Source organism: Leptopilina boulardi, unplaced genomic scaffold (assembly GCF_019393585.1).
Source record: "Leptopilina boulardi isolate dan_hultmark-lab unplaced genomic scaffold, ZJU_Lbou_2.1 LbouV2_216, whole genome shotgun sequence".
Lineage (NCBI taxonomy): Eukaryota > Metazoa > Arthropoda > Insecta > Hymenoptera > Figitidae > Leptopilina > Leptopilina boulardi.
Window position 1 is genome coordinate 1,347,872 of NW_026137770.1, and position 20,104 is coordinate 1,367,975.

General features: G+C 29.4%; 1 protein-coding gene across 1 annotated transcript in view; it reads right to left on the bottom strand.

The window, feature by feature from the left end:
- The window catches only part of LOC127279363 (lymphocyte antigen 6E), a 112,168-nt gene that overhangs the window by 41,254 nt on the left and 50,810 nt on the right, over positions 1-20,104 (bottom strand). The window contains exon 2 of the mRNA XM_051301672.1: positions 16,193-16,323. Coding sequence (XP_051157629.1) covers positions 16,193-16,323 — 131 coding nt within the window. The remainder of the gene's footprint in view (positions 1-16,192; positions 16,324-20,104) is intronic.

The following is a 20,104-nucleotide window of genomic DNA, read 5'->3' on the forward strand; positions in this document are numbered from 1 at the left end:
TTTGGTCTAAAAAACCAAATGATCGTTTTTTGTCCTAACCAAAATTTGGTTGCGACAACTAAATAATTTGATTCGCTCTCAGCTCATATCTCCCAGGCGGAGATGAGATTTTTCAAAGTCCACAAATATTTCAATTGGATAAATATAAATTCAATGTCAAATTGATAATAAATAAATAATGAAATAAATAAAAAAAATAAAAAGAAAAGAAATAAGGTAGAATAAAATTTTTAATTTTACAAAAAAAACTGTTTGCTTGATCAACCAAACATTTTTGTTGACCTAACAAAAAAACATTGGTTGAGCTAACCAAACATTTTTGTTGTGCCAACAAAAAACACTCAACCAAATTTTTTGGTTGACTCAAACAAATAGTTTGGTTGCTTAAATACCAACAAAATTTTTTTGTTGGCCCAACCAAATTTTGGTTGCTCTGACTAAACATTTTTCTCAGTGTATATAGATATTTCTTCATAACATTAATTAATTTTTTTTAAAAATATTTTACAAACATTTTGTAACAAAATTGTTTAAATCAGTTTTAAAAAAAAGTCAAAAATCATTAAATTTTAATAATATTGAATAATAAAAAATAAGTTATTCCAATATTCTATCAATTTCATTTTAATTTACATTTCTTCGTCTATATGCTCGATTACAGAGAGGTTTTTTTTCTCATCTCTTCGTCAAACAAATCTTTTATGAAAAATCAATTTTCCAACGTTTTCAAATTCAATTACATGAAGGTATGTCCAACATCGAAGACAACTTCCATTCCCTTCGAATTTTCTCTCAAAGAAAGCAATACTGAATCGATTTTAATGGTATGAATCGAACTGGAATTTCATATCGAATCACACTTGAAAGTAAATGAGTCGCGTAAATTGTCGAATAAGTAGAAAATATTGGAAAGTATATATATTTTTCTGTGCTTTTAGGTGTGTGTGTGTGTGTGTAGAAACTGTGCAAGAAGGTTTAGAGATGGTTGTCAGTACTAAAATACCATGACATATATATACTGACCACTCTACTTACAATCCTGTCGAACTATTGACCAAACTCACTGAACCTGACCATACCATTATCCAGTGCGAGTAGAGGACGAAAGTTTTCAGCCTAATTTCCATGAGCCTTCGTCTCAACCAGGCGTAAATTGACGTCAAGCTTGACATGGGGATGTAGGTTAACGCCTTGGAATCCCACTTTAAATCCAGCATTGTGGTTCAAGATCTTACACAGTCCTCAAGAAAATTCTCCTCAAACTCTTGGGATTAGTGTCCTTCAGCAATAAAAATCAAGGGATTTTCTTCTGCAATAATTTTCTCATTGATTTATTATATATAAATCAGTTAATATTGTTAAGGAAGATGGAGGACCTAACATAACCTCAATATTGAAAAATCGTTTTTAACGCAAACAAAACTTTAATAAAAAAATTAAATATTTTTTTATAAAAGTTAGAAGATTTAGTTATTCACTTTTCAGAAGAAATTATTACTAAATATAATTCGATTTGAATGTCAATGGGTATACTAAAGTTTTTGGGGTCTTTGATTCCGAATTTGATGTCATATTTACAAAATTCAAAATGGCGGACCCAATATGGCGTCCAAAAAAATTTAAAAATTGACCAGACTCACCAGATTTGTATGAAAATGGTTTCTTTAGGGTTTTTGGGGTCGCTGAATCTAAATTTGAGGTCGCAGATTTAAAAAATTCAAAATGGCGGACACAATATGGCGGAAAAAATTTAAATTGATTCGATTCGTTTAAAATTCGGTACTAGGGGATTTTTGGGATCGCTGAATCCAAATTTAAGGTCAGTTATAAGAAATTCAAATCAGCAGACCCAATATAGCGACCCAATTTGTCGGAAAAACTTAAAATTAATTTGATTCGTTCAAAATCAATTTTAAATTTTTCCGCAAAATTGGGTCGCCATTTTGAATTTTTTTAATCTGACCTCAAATTTAGATTCAGCAACCCCAAAAACTTTTAACCTTCGCGCTACCGGGAGCCACCTGGGGTGATTCAGCGATAAAGAATGTTTAAAATCTACTCGAGTTTTGCATCAATTACTAAAAGTAGGGGAGACCGAGGAGGAAAGTAACAGAGGAGGAAAGTAACAAAGCTTATAACTTTTAAACAAATTATCGGATAGACATGGTTCAAACATATTTTTAGTCGGCACTGTTCCCCCTTCCTCCTCCATAGTGTGTCCGAGCCTGACAAGAAAGGTTAGGTCTGATTCCGGTATGACGTGCAGAAAAAACGTCAAAAGTAAGTTTTCGTTCAATTTTTCAAAGTCTCGTATTTCTTTAATTTTATTGTTTTTCAAAATATGCCTTTCGTTATTTTGTAGCCTTATTATCTGTCTTTAAGTTGTGCTTAAACAAACAATTTAACATTTGTGTAGTTTTAACGTTTTTGTTGACATACAAGAAAAAAGCGACCGAGGAGGAAAGTAACACGCTACTTTTCTCCTGTTGTCGATATTGTCCATGTTTTAACTAATGATTGAAGCAAATCGTATTTAATTTTACGAATAACAGAGATTTATTTAAGAAAAACCTGTGATCTAGGTAAGCATAAAATATGTTTAAGAAAAAAAATGAGCTAAATTCATAAAATGTTCGAAATATGTGCTAAATATGTCCCAAATATGTGCCAAATAAGTATAAAGTGTACTTAAACTTTTATGTGTTCCTAATAAAAATATTTCTAATTAATAATAGTCATTAGTCTAAAGAATTTTACATAATTTTATACTGTTACTTTCCTCCTCGGGGGTGAGGAGGAAAGTAACAGATGAAGAGCTTGCGTAAAAGTTATACTGTGAACTGTCAATTTATTATAAATGTTTAATTCAAATTTTATTTAAAAGGTGAATGTCCAAGCTTTCATTTAATATATTGGACAAATTTATCCGACAAATATTTTTAATGCTAGCATAAAAAAACTGATTTTTGTTACTTTCCTCCTCGGTCTCCCCTAGTATTTTCTTTTATTATTATTACTTAAATACATTACTTGTATTTACATACAATTATATCGAAAAATCCTTATGAATTTATGTTTTTTGTTCAACATAAAAATAAATAAATGTTCGGGTCACCTCGGGTGACGAATTTTCCTGTAAAATTTCAAAGTGAATACAATTAATTTCAAAATAAGTGGACGCCATATTGGATTGGCCATTTTGAATTTCGAAAAACTGAGGACAAATTGTGTCATATTTGAAATTGAAGATTCATCAAAATATATAACAATTGATTAATATTTTAACAGTCAAAATACTTTCTCTCTCTCCTACAAAATAAGTTGATAAATATGGTTTTGAATTTTTTTTTCAAAAGAAGACAAATATAAAATAATAAAAATTTTATATTCAATTAATTCAATAATATCCGCCCAATCATTGTACTCTAAAGTGTCGGCCGTGTTTTAAGAGCATAAAAGAAAGAAAAAAAAGAATTTGCATGAAGAGTTTCGTTCGACAAAATACGACATTATGCAGATCTTATCGTAACTTCCCATCTCAGGAAAATACATTTTAACTTAGTCAGTTCATTCGTGTTATCCACGTTGAATCAGACGGTCTACGAAATGAGCAGCACTTCTAACAATTTGCACACTTTTAAAACTTTTGCACAAGACGGTCATTTTTCATCACTTTATACTATCATTCTACTATATATATATCAGTTCACCACATTCTTCTACTCATATATATTACAGGCGAGGATTATAAATATTGTATAGCAAAATTTTATCTCAAAATTAAGAACAAAAGATTATATTCTCTATATTAACAACTGCCTAGAAAACTGCCCTTATACAGATTTTGTTATTTAGCGAATGAATTATAAAAAAAGAGAATTATTTTTTTTCTCAAAACATCTCAAAGGGCAAAGTTTCCTTTGACGTAGCTAAATGTCAACCAGTTTTTTTTTTCATGAAAGAATGCCTATATTCCAGCGTAAAAATAATAACCTATATAAATATTTTGATAAATATGAAAAAAAAAAAACATTCGCGCTTATAGTAAGGAAACTTTGATGTAATATATTATGCCCCCGGTTTTGTTACATTTTCAAACACAGTATGCAAATGAAACTATATCTTTAAAAGCACATAGTTATTGCCTCAAGCGAATATTGTTTAAAACTGACCATACGTTTATGTTTCACTGTTTATTGTCGACTTTTTATTCTGTGCGAGTGATAGACTCTACTCGATATTGCATATTTTACACAGTAATATATATATGTACGCGCCAACCCCCTACTTAAATTTACTAAAAATATTAAATATTATTTTGATTAAATTTATATTTAATAAAAAATTTTTTAATTTGAACAGCAGAAATTTATTTATATTTTAATATGAACATAAACTATATTTTAACTTGCATCTGTAAACTAAATTTTCATCTATTCTGCAATTGAAAAATTAATTAGGGACCGAATAAGTTTTTATATGTTTTTAAAGATTAATTTTACCCAATTTCTTTAAATAAAATTTATTATTTTATTTTAAAGAATTTGTTTCTAAGATGCACCACGGATGACGTCCTTCTAACCTATGACACTAATTTTGGGGTAAAGTCAGATTTTTTCTATAACTTTTACCAAATTTTGAGGTTATGTTCGCCTAAACGCCTATGACCTTCAACGTAAATTTAAGGTTATGTTCTGCTTTGACCTATGACCTTTAAAAGTTTAAAGGGAGGGTCATATCTTAACCTCTGATAATAAATTTGAGGTTATATCCATCTCTACTCCATCAAAAACTTTGGTTTTTGATATGTTGTTAATATGATGTTATGTTAATTTTTAACTTATGTTTTTGATATAGATAGTAAAATATCTGAAATTTTCGAGACAAACTCTCAACGGTACGCGAGTTTTAATGCTTCGCGAGTTGAACAGTAGGCGAGTACTGTGAGCTTCCGCGTAGCGTCGAAGTTCTCGCCTAGCGTTCATTGAATTGAATTGAATTATTAAAGTTGGTTTGTTCTGTCAAATAGAAATTCGACATTTTAACAGTTCTATCAAATGACAATTCGGACAAGTGAAAGTTCGGTCAAAAATAAAATTTTGGTGAAATAGAAATTCTAATTAAATTTTGCTAAATAAAAATTCGATAATTTTTAATTCAATATGTCGCAAAAATTCCGACAGATTTAATGTGGAGAATATTAATGCGACTTAAAAAACCAAATTTTGAGTAAAAATTTAAGTCTCTCATAGGTGGGTTTCTTTTGCCAAAAAAATTAGTATTAATAATTTTTTAACAATATTCATTCATTTTATATTATGAAATAATGGTTATCATTAAGACGAATTTAATCCACTCTTATCCATTGAAAGATAGTAAAAAAAAAAAGGTCAAACCAGTCAACCACTTTTCTTTCTTGACTGTATATTTTTCATCTTCTTATTTTTCCTTCTCTTTTTCTCTCGCTTCGAAGACCTTCAATTCGCGAAGCAACGAGATATCTTTTATACGTCCTTTTTATGAACAATAATAGCACGTAACACGTGTGGACGTGGTTGAACTTGTCCAATTCACTCAACTGCGTAGTCGATTATTTACTTTGAAATGGTTAAACTTTTATAGTATTCCACTGAATTTTCAATCTGATTTAAGACCAACTTTTACGAGAAAAACCAAACAAAATGGAGATTTTCAAATAAACTGCACAGAAAACACATATATGCTATGTTTGTATTACGGAAAAAGTAAATGAGGTATTTGTAAATATTGTGCAAAAATTTAATTACAAACTTTGTACAAAGAATAAATTTTTTAAACCAATAATATAGCAAAAAAAACTACTTTTAAAAATGTATTTATGAACAAAAAACACATATTAAAAGTTCTATTACGTTTTTTTATACTTAAAAAAAATTTCTAAATACTTTGAATTTTATTTAACAATTAAAGGTATTTTTTTGACTGGAACTTCTACTTAAAAGAATTTTCATTCTGAATACTTTCATAGAATAGAATTGTTTACTGAAAGAACTTTTATTTAACTAAATTTACTACAATTTTAAAATAATTTTACAGAATCGAATTTTTTTTTATCAGAAATAAATTTCTTTGGGTTTAAAAATTTTGTTAAACATAAATTCAATTAAATAAAAATTTATCAGTATAAAACTAATTCCCTTAGAAATGTAAACTCTATAATGAATTTTGGAGAATATATATTTATAGTAATGACATCAAATTTAACTAAAATTTAAACTACATTAGTACCATTTTCATGTGCTAAGCTCAGGAGTTTGTTGTACTCGATAAAATTAGAGTTAGTATTAGAAGTAATAATCAATAAATAATTCCTTGATACAGATTTCAATTTACCGTAAATTTTCTAAACACAAAAAAAAAGTTGAATAATAAATTTTATTAAAAAAAAAAAATTGATTTATCTATTTTAAATTTGTTTCCTATATCCACACATATGTAATATAGTATACTATATATTTGACTAATTATTGGATTTATATTTAATTGGAACGGTATATTGCAGGAGTAAAAGTAGGTCGGAAATTCGACTCATGTAATATCAAGTATAAAGTGACACTTCGCGAAAATGGCTTTGGCTCTCGAGTTCTCTGCTACGTAAATTTATATACATGTATAGGTTCGCAACGTCATCCAGATAAAAGAAGAAAAATGTACCGAAGAGAGAAGAAATGTAGAAGAAGCGCGAAAATGGCAATACTCTTATGTATATTGCCTTTTTTTTCTTTATATCATTTGATCAGATAAAGTGTGTGTGTGTATATGTCGACGATGTTTGGTAAAATCAATTTTCATTTAAATATAAATTTACATTTTGTAATTTTGCTAAAACATTACTTTTTTATGTTATTATTTCCACTTAATTCTAAAAAAAAGTTGGTAAAAAGATTTTTGAAAAAACAGTATCTAAAAAATACAATCCGTGTCGGAAAATTGATGTCTAGAAAAAATCTCTAGTTTAATATAATAAAAAGGATGACTCTAAGGTAGTCATATTATAAGGGCACATATAAAGGGATAATATATTATCATGTGGCAAAGGATATACGTTTATGACGTCATGGATAAGCCTATGACCCATAGATAATGCAGATTCTATAACCTGAGTGACCTACTCGTCCAATCAAAAGAAAAGTTCGATGAAGCATGACTCGTGCTTGAATAGCAAGAATAACATTTCGTCCATTTTGATGGGTATGCCTTTCTAAAAGTCGTCTCTATATATTCTCATATTGTCAGAAAAAGTATTCAGGACCACTCATCCTTTAACTTAGAAGAAAAAAAACCGTTTATTGATGTACTTTTTTCAATAATTTCAGGGTTAGGAAAAAAAAATTATTAATGACAAAAATTAAAAATAATAATCTTTTGGATTTGGCATTTTAGTTATTTATTTATTTATTTATTTAATTAACCAACGGGCTTATAGCCCTATAGAGATACAGAGGTAGAGTATAGTACATAGAGTTTATTATTATAGTTTTAATATTGATGCGCGCAAACTCGAAACAAATGCATTCTCATTGGAATCAAAGAAGTTTAAATCATTGAAAAAGTCATTCACTTCACTACTCAAACGACTAAAAACAGAAAATTTACCGTAGTTAGTTCTATGAAAGAGAATTTTAAACATATTTTGAGATCTCAGTCTAAAAGATGGTACAAAAAAGTTAAATTTTGATATAAAGTCCATACAGTTAATTGATCCGTGTAAAATTTTATAAAAAAAGAGTAAATCAGCATACAGAAATCTATCCGAAATTAACGGTACATTTAAATTGATTCTAATGTCACTGTAATCATGACTAAGGCGATCGAATGGTAGTCCCAAGCAAAAAGAAGCGAAGCGAAGAAAACGATTTTGTATTCTTTCAATGCGTTTGATATGCAAGTCGTAATATGGAAACCAGATTAACCATGCAAACTCAATAATTGGCCTGACTAAGGAAAAAAACAGGACTTTAAGAACAAGGGGACTTTTGAATAATCCAGCATTTCTGGTGACAAAGCCCAGAACTCTGAGTGCCTTACTAGTGGTATTCGAAATATGAGTATTAAATGATAAATTTTCGCAAAATGTTACACCAAGGTCACACATTGAATGAACTCTTAAAAGAGTACTGTTTCCAATTAGATATTCATGTTTATATATTGTTTTTTTTCGCGATAAAGAAAGAACAGAACACTTATTAACATTAAGTTTAAAATTATTCTCTTCACACCACTTCAATAGGCCAGTTAGTGCAGATTGTAGTAAGTCAAAATCTCTTTGATTATGAATTACTCTATAAATTTTTAAGTCGTCAGCATACAAAGAAAATAAGCATGAGTCAAGAACCGTGCCTATATCATTAATGTGAAGAATAAATAAAAGTGGACCAAGTACAGATCCTTGTGGTACTCCTGAAGTTGCAAAAAATGGGTCAGAAAATTCAAAATTAATGCGTACCACATGAGGTCTATAATTTAAATAATCAGAAAGCAAATTCAAAAAATTTCCATGAATGCCAATATTCTTAAGCTTTGCCACCAGAATACCGTGATCAACTTTATCAAAGGCCTTGGCAAAGTCCGTATATATCACGTCAACCTGGCTTCCAGATTCCACCGCATTGATAACATTATCTAAAAATATACATAAATTAGTGTTAATTGACCTTCCCTTAACAAAGCCATGCTGCTCCTGAATTATCAAATTCGAAACTGAAGCAGTAAGAATATCTGCAATAAGACTTTCAAAAATTTTAGAAAGCGTGGGCAGAATAGTAATTGGTCTATAATTTTTCACATCAGAAATAGAATCCGACTTATAAATAGGAATAATTAATCCTTTTTTCCAATCGTAGGGAAAAATGCCTGAAGAGAGAGATTTATTAAAAATGAGAGATAGAGGCTTAACAAAAGAGGAGCAACATGCCTTTATCAATATTGGAGGTATCTCGTCAGCTCCAGGTCCCTTGTTGATGTCTAGATTTTTAATCTTGATAAAAATATCGTTTTCATTAAAAGTAAAAGGAGCAACATCAACAGTATCCTGAAACATAGAATTAGGTGTAAAGTTGGAGAGGTTATTATCCAAATACACTGATTTAAAATTTTTAGCAAATAAATTTGCAATGTTTACATTGCCACTCTCGATATTATTATCTAGAAAAACTTGATCAGGTATACCTCCAACTTTACGGCGAGAATTGACATAGCTCCAAAATTTTTTAGGATTACCTAATAATGCACTTTCAGTATTTTTTATGTACGTATGATAACATTGCCGTGACAAATTTTTGCACTGAGATCTCAAATCAGAAAATAATTCGTAATCAGACAATAGACCAGAGTTTTTAAACTTTGAGTGCGCAATTTTTTTATCCGACACAAGCATTCTTAATTCATGGGTAAACCATGGTTGATAATTATTATGTCTAATAACTTTAAGAGGAACACATAAATTTAACGCAGAGTAAATATAATAATAAAAAATATCAATTGCCTCATTGACATCAGTAACATTTAATTCACTCTCCCAATCAACTTCATCCAAAAGTCTCATAATTTCACCGTAATGTGCGTTTTTAAAGTCAAATTTTGAAAATGAATGGAGTGAATTACAATTATTATTAGGGGTCACACAGTGATTCACGTTTAAAGTTAACTTTAAAGTAGGGTGAAATTCATCAACAGGAAGTAGTGGATCGAGGCATAAATCTAAATTTAAATTTGAAAAATTACAAAGCACTAAATCCAAAATCGAGCCGACCTTATTAGGAAAATTATTATATTGCGATAGGTTCAAAAAATCTAAAGTGTCAGAAATATTATTAACTATGTCATTATGCATCCGCAAGGGAAAATTAGGTTTAATTACACATGAAGGTTCATTTTTATTATTACAATTCCACCTTGCAAATGGCATATTGAAATCACCGACCAGACAGAGCGAGCAATTTTGCAATGGCACAAGTGTATCCTCAATAGTACGACACAAACAATTATAAGTCTCGAGCGTTGCACATGGGGGTATGTAGACCGTACCTATAATAAGAGAAAAACTGCTAATTTTTAGAAATAGGTGCTCAATAGAATTACAGTTAGTTATCAGCAAAGCAGCTTTCAAACATTTTTTTGTGGCAATCAATACACCGCCACCACGTGCACTATCACTCGTAGAAATATTCCTGTCGAATCTGAAAACATCATATTTCACAAAGTTTAGTTCCTGTGTACTAATAGAATCTATTAACCACGTTTCAGTAAGAATAATACAATCATAATCAGCTGATTGAATAGACAGGCGCAGCTCATGTAATTTCGTACGAATCCCCCTTACATTTTGGTAGTAGAGAGAGAAGTTGCGCGCGCAAGAAGAAAGAGACAAATTACTCAGTCCGCATGATGAACTATCGCCGTCACCTGTATGTTCGGTGACATAGCTGTGGATACTTGGCTCGATGTTCTCGGAGAGCTCGAAACAATTTTCGGGATTCCACGCTGAAATGCAAGTTTCAGGTTTCCTTCTCCAGCCTGACGTCGAGCTGCCATTTCGTCCTTCACTTTTTTCAGTTCCACAATTTGAGTCTTCGTACGGTCGAAGGTTAACCAAAGATTGTCGATGGATTCGCGATGTACAGGGGCCTTCTTTGCTGACATGAATGCACGATGAATCTGGTATGCAGTTGCCTCCGACTCGCAAACCAATCTTACAGGTCTCGGTTTTTTCTGTTGCTTGGCCTGTGTTAGGGAACCAAATCTAATTAGGTGTAAATTTGATATTAAATCTGATGAGGAAATTTTGGTAAACAAATTAATTATAGCAACTTTATCGTCATTAATATTCTCATGCTCAGGAAGTCCATATAAAATAAGATTTTTTTTCCGACGAATTCGATCCTCAACCTCAAGAGTGCAGAAACGTGCGCTATCAACATGCACCTGTTCCAGGCGTGTATTTAGAGAGTCCACATTACCTTTAATCAAATCCATTTCACGATTGATGTCCTTGACTTTTTGTTCATTGATGTCAATACGTGAAATAGTGTTATCCAACTTAGAGTTCATGTCGTCCAGTTTTGCAGATAAACCCCCAATTGCTGAGTTTATAATTCTTTCAACTAGACCAGCTGTTAATGGAGTTGAGTCATTAATAGGTGACTGAGATCCAGTAGAAGATCCCTGTGTCGATTGACTAAGAGAATTGCTCCGTTGTTTGCAGCACTTTGAAAAAGCTCCATTTGGAAGAATAGACTTTCCGGTGCATTTCGGATGAAATGCAGATTTGCAAATTGCACAAAAAATAGGACTAACCACTGGGGCTTTACAGCCAAGGCATTTATAGTTCGTAGTCGCCACTTTAGTATTTGACACGTGTTCGTCCATTTTATATTTATAGGTTATAAACCACACTTCGGGAGAAAAAAAACAAATAAGAGCAATCGGACGAATAAAAATGTCATAAAAAACAATCAACCGAAGGTCAAGCCGAAAATGAACATGTCAGAATACTAAAAACAAAAGAAATTAGGACGTTTGATATCAAAAATAATAATAGAAGCAAGAGCTCACGGCAACACGTGTTTACCGGTCAACGTACTATACTATATTAAATCTTTTAAAGAGGAGTGAAATTCCTTTAAAAATAATTGGAAAATTTAAATAAATGATAAAAGTAAAAAGAGGTCAAAATAAATGAGAATATAACACATATATAAATATATGAATGTGATAAAATATTAAGAAACAAGCGGGAAAAGTTTTATGACAATTTTCAACCTAACAGCTATGTTAGTCTCAAGTATGATGTAACGTTAATCCAACTGTTAAGTGTTAATTAATAGCCGAATCGTGCACTTGGCAGGAAGCAGGCAAGGGTGGTTAATTTGAGGGTGGATTCCGTCGATGTCCCTAGGCACAATAGGAACAACTCAAGTAGATGACGTAATAATGCAAGTCTCCAAAGCATTGAACCTTGAATTCATTAATAAATTCCCAAATTCAAAACCAATAAAAATAATAAACACAATTATGAATTAGTCAAATATTACAAATTTTTAATTTCCAACAAGAATTAGACTGCATTCCTAATAATTTAGAAGGAAAAAAAATCTTCATTTGGAACAGTTAAAGTTTTTACCAGAATAGTAAAAGATTTACCTAACAGAAACAATTAAAACTTTTGCTATTCTAGTAAAACATTTGGTTGTTCGAGATAAATTTTTTTTCGTGTATTATAGAAACTATTTTTTTAAAAATATTTTTTATTAGAAATAATTTTATTAATTATAGTTTTTAGGATAACTTTTTATATATTTTACGTATATATAAATTCAATGTGAACACTTGATGGGTTTTACAATAGTCACGTATGATTCCCCTATATTTATTTTTCACTCTACATTCCTATATCTAACCCAATCCTTTTATTTTTGGAATGACTGATGATAGTCCAGAAATATCATATCTCTTTAGGTACATATATACACCCAGAAAAATGTTTATTTGATATAGGGTCAAAGAAAAGTTTTTATTAATTTTAAGAAAATTTATTAAATTTACAAAAAAAAATTTGTTAAACCCTTTTACTGTTAGAAAAAAAATTGATACTGTAGTCCTAAAATGGCCAACAAATTCTGATCGACAAATTTTTATGAAACTTAGTATATATAAGGGTTTTCGGGATCTCTGAATTCAAATATGACCTTAAAAAAATTGAAAATGATAAATCCAAAATTGCGGACACTTATTTTTAATTTATGTGGAATTTTATAAAACTTTTTATGTAGGTATAAGTGTTTTTATGGTTGTTGAATTCAAATATCACCTCAAAAATAGAATTCAAAATTGCGGACATATTTTTTAAATTTATGCAAAAATCAAGTTGCATTTAAATTCCTTAACAGTTTTTAAATTATGTTCGCCATTTTGAATTTTTTAATTTGAAGGTCAAATTCGAATTCAGCATCTTCGAAAATCTGTATACACTGTAACCCGGCATTTTGTCGCGTACAAATGACTTAAAAATAATAAATTTTGTAAATTAATGACACCATGGTGGGAATCCAGCCATAATAGCTGTAAAATGTTATAAATTATAAAAATTGTTTTCTTTTAATACTCACTTCATTTTGTTTAAATAATAAATTCATGTATTAACAAACCAACTTTGCCAAAGTCGTCAGATTAATAGTCGACTTGTAATAAATAAATTCGATTCTAATTTGCCCTTTCGTTCTGTTATGACAACTCTCGCGAGGCACTGAGAATTATCGCCGGGTCACAAAGATGTTGAGGGCATCACTATATATCATTGAAATTAGAAGTCATCAAGGAAAGAGCTTCTTGGTGTATATATTTGGATCTCGAATATTTAAGAATACCAGGAAGACGAAATTGCTGTTTCGTTGACGATCTGTCAAATCAATACTGGCAGTCAATTTCCTATGGACTTATCGGAACAATCAATTTAACATCGAATAGTGTAGGGATCTGCGTTACCGACGACTGCTTATCGATAATCGGTCGCGGGTATTATATTAATTGATCTCAATAACACTGAGAAGAGATGCCACTGTTTAGCGACGCTTTCGAGTTTGACTCGTCAGCCATTTTAATCTCATTCTCGTCCTAGTGTTCGAAGAGTCAAGTTGTCTTCTATTCTTTTTCGTGTAAAATATTTAAAATTTAAAATTATAAAAATTAGACGAGTCGTCATCGTTGTCGTCAAATGGTCAGTGAATCCCAATAAATTAATTAGGAATCGTTTCCTTCAGAATAGAGTCTCATTATTATTAAAGTATAATTGAATACATAAAAAATAAATCTTGTCTTTCGGCCTTCTGCCATTATTTAACTTTTTCTAAAATTTGAAGTGAATATTAATAAATAGTGTTATTGTTTTAAATTTTGTCTAATTAATGGTGTTTATCCTTATCGCCCCTCACCGCGGTCTATTGTTGCTATAAAGTAATAATAAAATTCCTGAGCTGGTTTTAGTTTTTCCTAATTATAATTATATAATTTACTTGTCGGGTTATTTAAATATATTTTTAGGTTTAGTTATTTTCCATAAAATAACTTGGCGTCTTGACAAAATTAATAATTAAAAAGTGTAGATAATGTAGATTGTCTTGAAAATATAATAATAAATAAATATAAATTTAAAATAAAATCAATAAAGAAATTAAATTCAACGTTACAATTCCTAATGTGGATTAAATTGAAAAAAAATTTATTTTCGTGATTTTAAATGAAGATAATTTTTCTGCTATTTATCTTATATTTAAAAAGCAATTAAAATTAAAATTTAATGATAAAAATATTTTATTAAAGTTATCTTTGCTGTGACAATGAAATTTTATTTGGCATTAATAGTAAATGTTCTCGAGAAACATTCGCTTCGAGTGTGTGTGTGTTTGAAATTTTATTGTTATTTTCATTTTGATGTAACTGTCAGTTTAAGGGACAATGAGAATTTTATTACTCTCTCGAATCGTCGTTAAACATTCTGGAAGCTTATACTTGCTCTAACTTTTCCGCTCGCTTTCATAAATCTCAACTTCCTATATATATATACAAGCAAGAAAATAACTACTTCAATTATATACAAAGATTGTAAAAGATATGTATAAGAGAAAAACGTCATAAAATATTTATGTGTATAGTTTAATATTGAGACGTATATAACTATAAACATTGACTATTTTTAAAATTGCATCCACAAAATTAAATTTGAAAAAAACAAAAATATTTTTAGTAATTCAATTTATTACATAATTTTTAAAATTTTAAATCAATATAAAGTTAAATTAATTTCAAAAATAACAAAAAAATTGAATTTCAAAAAATAAATGCTGTATAAGAATATTTCAAGACATGAGAAATTCGTCATAATAAGTCTCATAAAAGGCATGTGTGCAATAAAAAAAATGTTCTTTCATGCCTTTCATATATACTAGTATATAAAACAAAAATGTAAATAAATGCACCAATAAAAATGTTTCCTTGGAAAGTTGTCAAGCCATCTTTGGCGCCAGGTTGGCGACCAAATTCAGAGTTCTTAGCATTTCCGATTTGATTCCCGCCTTGTGTGCCTTCCAGTCGAATGAACTTCGATTTAGTTTGAAATACACTGTGTCCAGATCAATCCGTTTTTCTTTATATAAAGAAAAAGAAGAAGAAAAAAAAAGACAGAAAGCTAGGCAGAAATATTGTGTATTCGGGAACGTCCTCTATAACTGTTGCAATATTGCTCCCACTTCACACAAGGTAAAACACTCTCAAACTCCACACATATGCAGGAATCGTTTTAAAATGAAAACTTTTACAGTTTCAAAAGTTTGTATATGTATGTATATTTATCTATTTTCAGCTGTTTCTCAAAACTTTCAATGTAATAGTGAATATCAATCTTCTTTTTTCAAGATAGATTTATAAGATAATAAATGTCATCATAATAATTTATAAACTTTAATTGATTAGTAAAATTTCAAATTTACTGATTTCGTGCGTCCGACGAATTCTCATCATTCCTAATTTAAAAGTTTTCCCACTTCTATATCTAATGAATATTCGCTTCAAATTAATAATGAAGGCAAATATATAAGATGTGTAAAATTTTAAAATTATTATATTACCAGAAAGTTTTAGAAATTAAAAATATGAATTAAATGTAAAAGTAATCGAAATATTCATCTAGAAAAATTAGATTTTAAACCTAAAATTACAAGAGAAAAATAAATTTTTTTTTCTAAATCTGAAATTTTTATTAGCTGTTTGTCGAAAATTTTTAGCATCTTCTTTGAGAAAGAAATTACTTAAGGCAAGGAATTTGCACACTCTAAAACTAAGTTTAAACCTGATGAGTTGATTCTTAGTTAGAAACTTTACTCCAGGGTTAAGTAACTTTAGTTTTCTTACAATTAATTATTCCAAAAGAATTCCTCTCAATCGACTTACTTATACAGTGCTTCTATAGTTCAGGATTTAATCACCAAATTATCATATCATTATCGCACTGTTATCGCGCTCTAAATACTATTTAATCAAATTCTCATTGTTTTTTGATGGATTTATAATTTGCATTTATCAAAATATATTAAAAATTCAATATGTATTAAATATCGATTTCAAACATATATATTCATATAATAATTTGTAATTTACTTACAATACACCACTTAGACAAAGGCGGGCAGTCCTTTAAGTGCATGTGAGCTGTGTAATTGATGCAGGGTGTAATGCTTCCTACTCCATCATTATACTGACCGCACTGATAACACATCAGCCCTTGCACGGTTCCTACAATAGAGAAGGTGATCCTTTAACATGATCTTGCAATTAACGAACATCAGTTCGTTTATAATCTTGTTTGATACAAAGTTAAAAGAATATTTGAAAATAACAATACATTTTTATCACCTAATTATTCAATTACAGTAACTTTATGAAATATGCTAAAAAAAGTAATAATTGTCACACAAAAACATATGCATATCATAGTCATACTCACAGCAAACAATGTGAGATATTAACAAGTATTGCAGATTAAATATTAATACCATAAAAGATTAATATAATCCATTTTTTGGATATGTATATTTTTTCTAATTTTTTTTTCAATGTGGTAAAAATAAACATTTCTAAGTTTATCTTTTTTGAAAGTTTACAATTTTAATCCTTGAATAGATTATTTTAATTTTCAATGAATTAAAGCGTTGCATCTTATATTTTAATCCAATTTGGTATTAAAATAATACCCCACAATTTATTGTGTATCTACTATATTGAATTATCGAATTTTATAAAATGGATTTTATAATGAGTTTAATTTTCATATCGAAGAATTTCAATTTAACTATAAATTCTGATTTAATAGAATTTCTGATAAATCGAATTTTCAAATAATATACAATTTCCATTTATAGCGGAATTTCTATCTAATAAAATTTTTATTAAAAAAATTGTTTTAACAGTTCTATCAAATGACAATTCGGACAAGTGAAAGTTCGGTTAAATATAGAGATTACCGATGAATCAAAAATCCATGTAGTACTCATTAACGACACGCGCGCTGCAGTAGCGGTCCCCACCGAATACCGCGCATGCGTTTCACCAAACCGATCGTCTTTAAGAGTCGCGCACCCACCGAGAATCGTCACTCCTTGAAGTTGCTCGAAGCGGTCATACCGCAGCAGGACACACTCCTCAAAATAATTTTACTACAAGCGCAAATGGAGGAAAAAGTGGTTTTACCACATACGAAGAGGTTTAACCTCGAAAGCAATCTTACTGCATAAAATGGTTTCACCATGCGTAACATCTCGTCGAATCGCGAAAACCTGGCGTAGAAACCGACTAAAAATGGTGTCGATCTTAAACTAGCTTTTCAACCCAGGTCCGACGAGCATCTGCATTTGCAAATTTTTCTTTAACAATCATGACAACGATTTCCATTTAACAGAATTAATAATATTAATAGTCATCAAACACTTTAACGAGTAAAATATAAAAAACAGGTTATAATAATAAAGACGATGACATTGGAACAAAACAGATTTTAAAAAATATTATTTTCCAAAGTTTCAAAATCAAATGATTTCCTTTTCAGGGAGTCTGATGACAAAAAAATTAAACAAAATTACAACCAAAGATACAAAATTAAATGAAAAACGAAAATTAACAAGAAAATGTTATTCAAAAGTAACATAAAAAAGCGACAAATTTAAGAAATAGGTACATAGAAATAAATAAAAATTGTAATAAAATGAACTATAAAAAATTATATACAGAAAAAACAATTATTACCAACTACTACGCAGAACATCACATTCTAAATTATTACTAAAATTATCATCATGAAGTCGTATTTTGATTATATAAAAATTCGCCAATTAAAAATTTTATGATACAATTTTTAATTCGACACTACAAAAATTACGATAGGTCTAATGTGGGGAATATTCATTCGTTCCATAAAAGATTATCAATAATTGCTAAAGTGAAACAAGACAATTTTTTTTAAAATTAATTAATTAATTAATAATAAATGCTCCATTTTCAAAGAAGGATCAATAAAGAATAATAATGTAGTAATTACAAATAACAATTCATTTTGTCATAAAGTCTATAAATTACAAACCACTTTTCTTTATTTCTAAACGTTCATAAATAAAATTGTAAAAACATAAAATAATTGCAAAAAGAAAAGAAATTACGCACAGTGGATAAATAAAACGTTGATGATCAAATTGCGTGTTAACACTGAAGAAGAGTGAAGGGAATACAATGAATTCTAATGATTAAAGATCGAGAGGTATAAAAATTTGTCATTGTCACATGGTGGCATACCAAATTTTCACCAGTACAATGCGTTTTAGTGAACACGCACTGTTTACCTTTTTGTATCATTAATCACTCGTCGTTTTACAGATCCCTGCGCAGTTTAATCTGCGATGGAATCCGAAAATTGATATGGACTATAAAGCGTTTAATGGCACAATCGTAAATTCGAATGAACGCGAGAAACAGCACACTTGAACTCGGAAAAGAAACTGCGAGAATTACCAATAAATGTACATCCTATACATAAAATATAAATTCGTTCTTATTTGTACACCTAATTGTAAATTCTATTTCAAATGGTTGTATTACATAATATATCTTTGTTACAATATTCAACCTTTATCTTTCCTTAAAACAACAATATCATGTTTTTTACACTTTCTTTAGCACCATTTTTTTATTCGAAAAAAAAATTTTTTAAATCAGAATAAAATAGTTAATTACTATTTTCGAGCAGATAATCGTATTTTTATAACGTTCAAATTGAGGAATATTAAAATCTAATCTGACAGAAATTCATATCAGCTCCTGTCTTCTATAAAAGTTAAAAGCTTCCGTCACTGCTCATAAATCAAGAAGTTACCAAGAAAGAGGAGTCGGAAACTCTGACCGGAAAATTCTTCAAATATCGCTATTGCTCTCAGAGAGTAGCTTTTACTCAATAATTCTAAAATTCACTTCATTAAACTAAATTTAGGCTAAATTACTTTTAACAAAATTTATGCTTTTATAATATACAGGATCTTTGCACAAAATTAAAATTCATTTTACAAAAATTCCTTCAGCCGTAATATTTTTATACCACTATTTTTATAAACCAAACTTTATAGATAAATATATATCATCTTGCATTGCAATAAATTTTTCCAAAGTGAAATTTTCCTGTTGGAAAGCCGTTTTGAGGAGAAACTCTTGGCACATAAGTGGTCTGCGATCTACGATCTAAGGATAGATTCCTCCATGTTAAAGGGGGCAAGGCTTTAGGCAGCAGAGGGAAAAGGTTTGAGTTTGTCTATAGAATCTTGCGCGCCGAGTCGGGCTCGAGGAAATTGGAAAAGTTGTCGTTCCTCTGGTACTGGACCGATGAGATTCGAGAGAGCAAAAGAGAAAGAGGAAAAAGAGAGAGAGAGAGAGAAAGAAAGTCTGTATCTATTTCTGCAGGAAAAATAGGAAAAAAAGTATTGGGCTCGAGAAATTCAAGGGACTCGATCACTCGGATGGGTCAGAACTAGAAAAATATTGTATTGGAAATTCAAGGATTATCGATCCTATGGTTATCAGCAAATCCTTAGTCGTTATAAACATATTCTTAAGAGGGGCTTCTACTATATATATGTAGTGCGTTAAAAAAAAGTGAATTTAATTATTACAGATATATAAAGAGAATCAAAATCATTTTAAAATTTTAGTTTTATTCTTCATAATCAATTATTCTAAAGATTTAAAAAATAAAAAAAAAATTCTTCAATATTAAATTACTCAAAGTATAAAATTACTTGTAATTAAATCGTTTTTAAATTAAAAAGGATCATAATAAAATTCTTTAAAATGAAAACATATTTCATAATACATAATTTTCATTAAAACCACTGATATAGAACGTTAAATACATTTGGGATAATAACGATATAGAATTATAAAAGAAACATAAAGAACAAAATTTGCCTAGAATTTCTCTCAAGAGAATTATGAGAATAAACCGTAAATTGTAAGTTTAAATATGAGAGAACTTAATTGC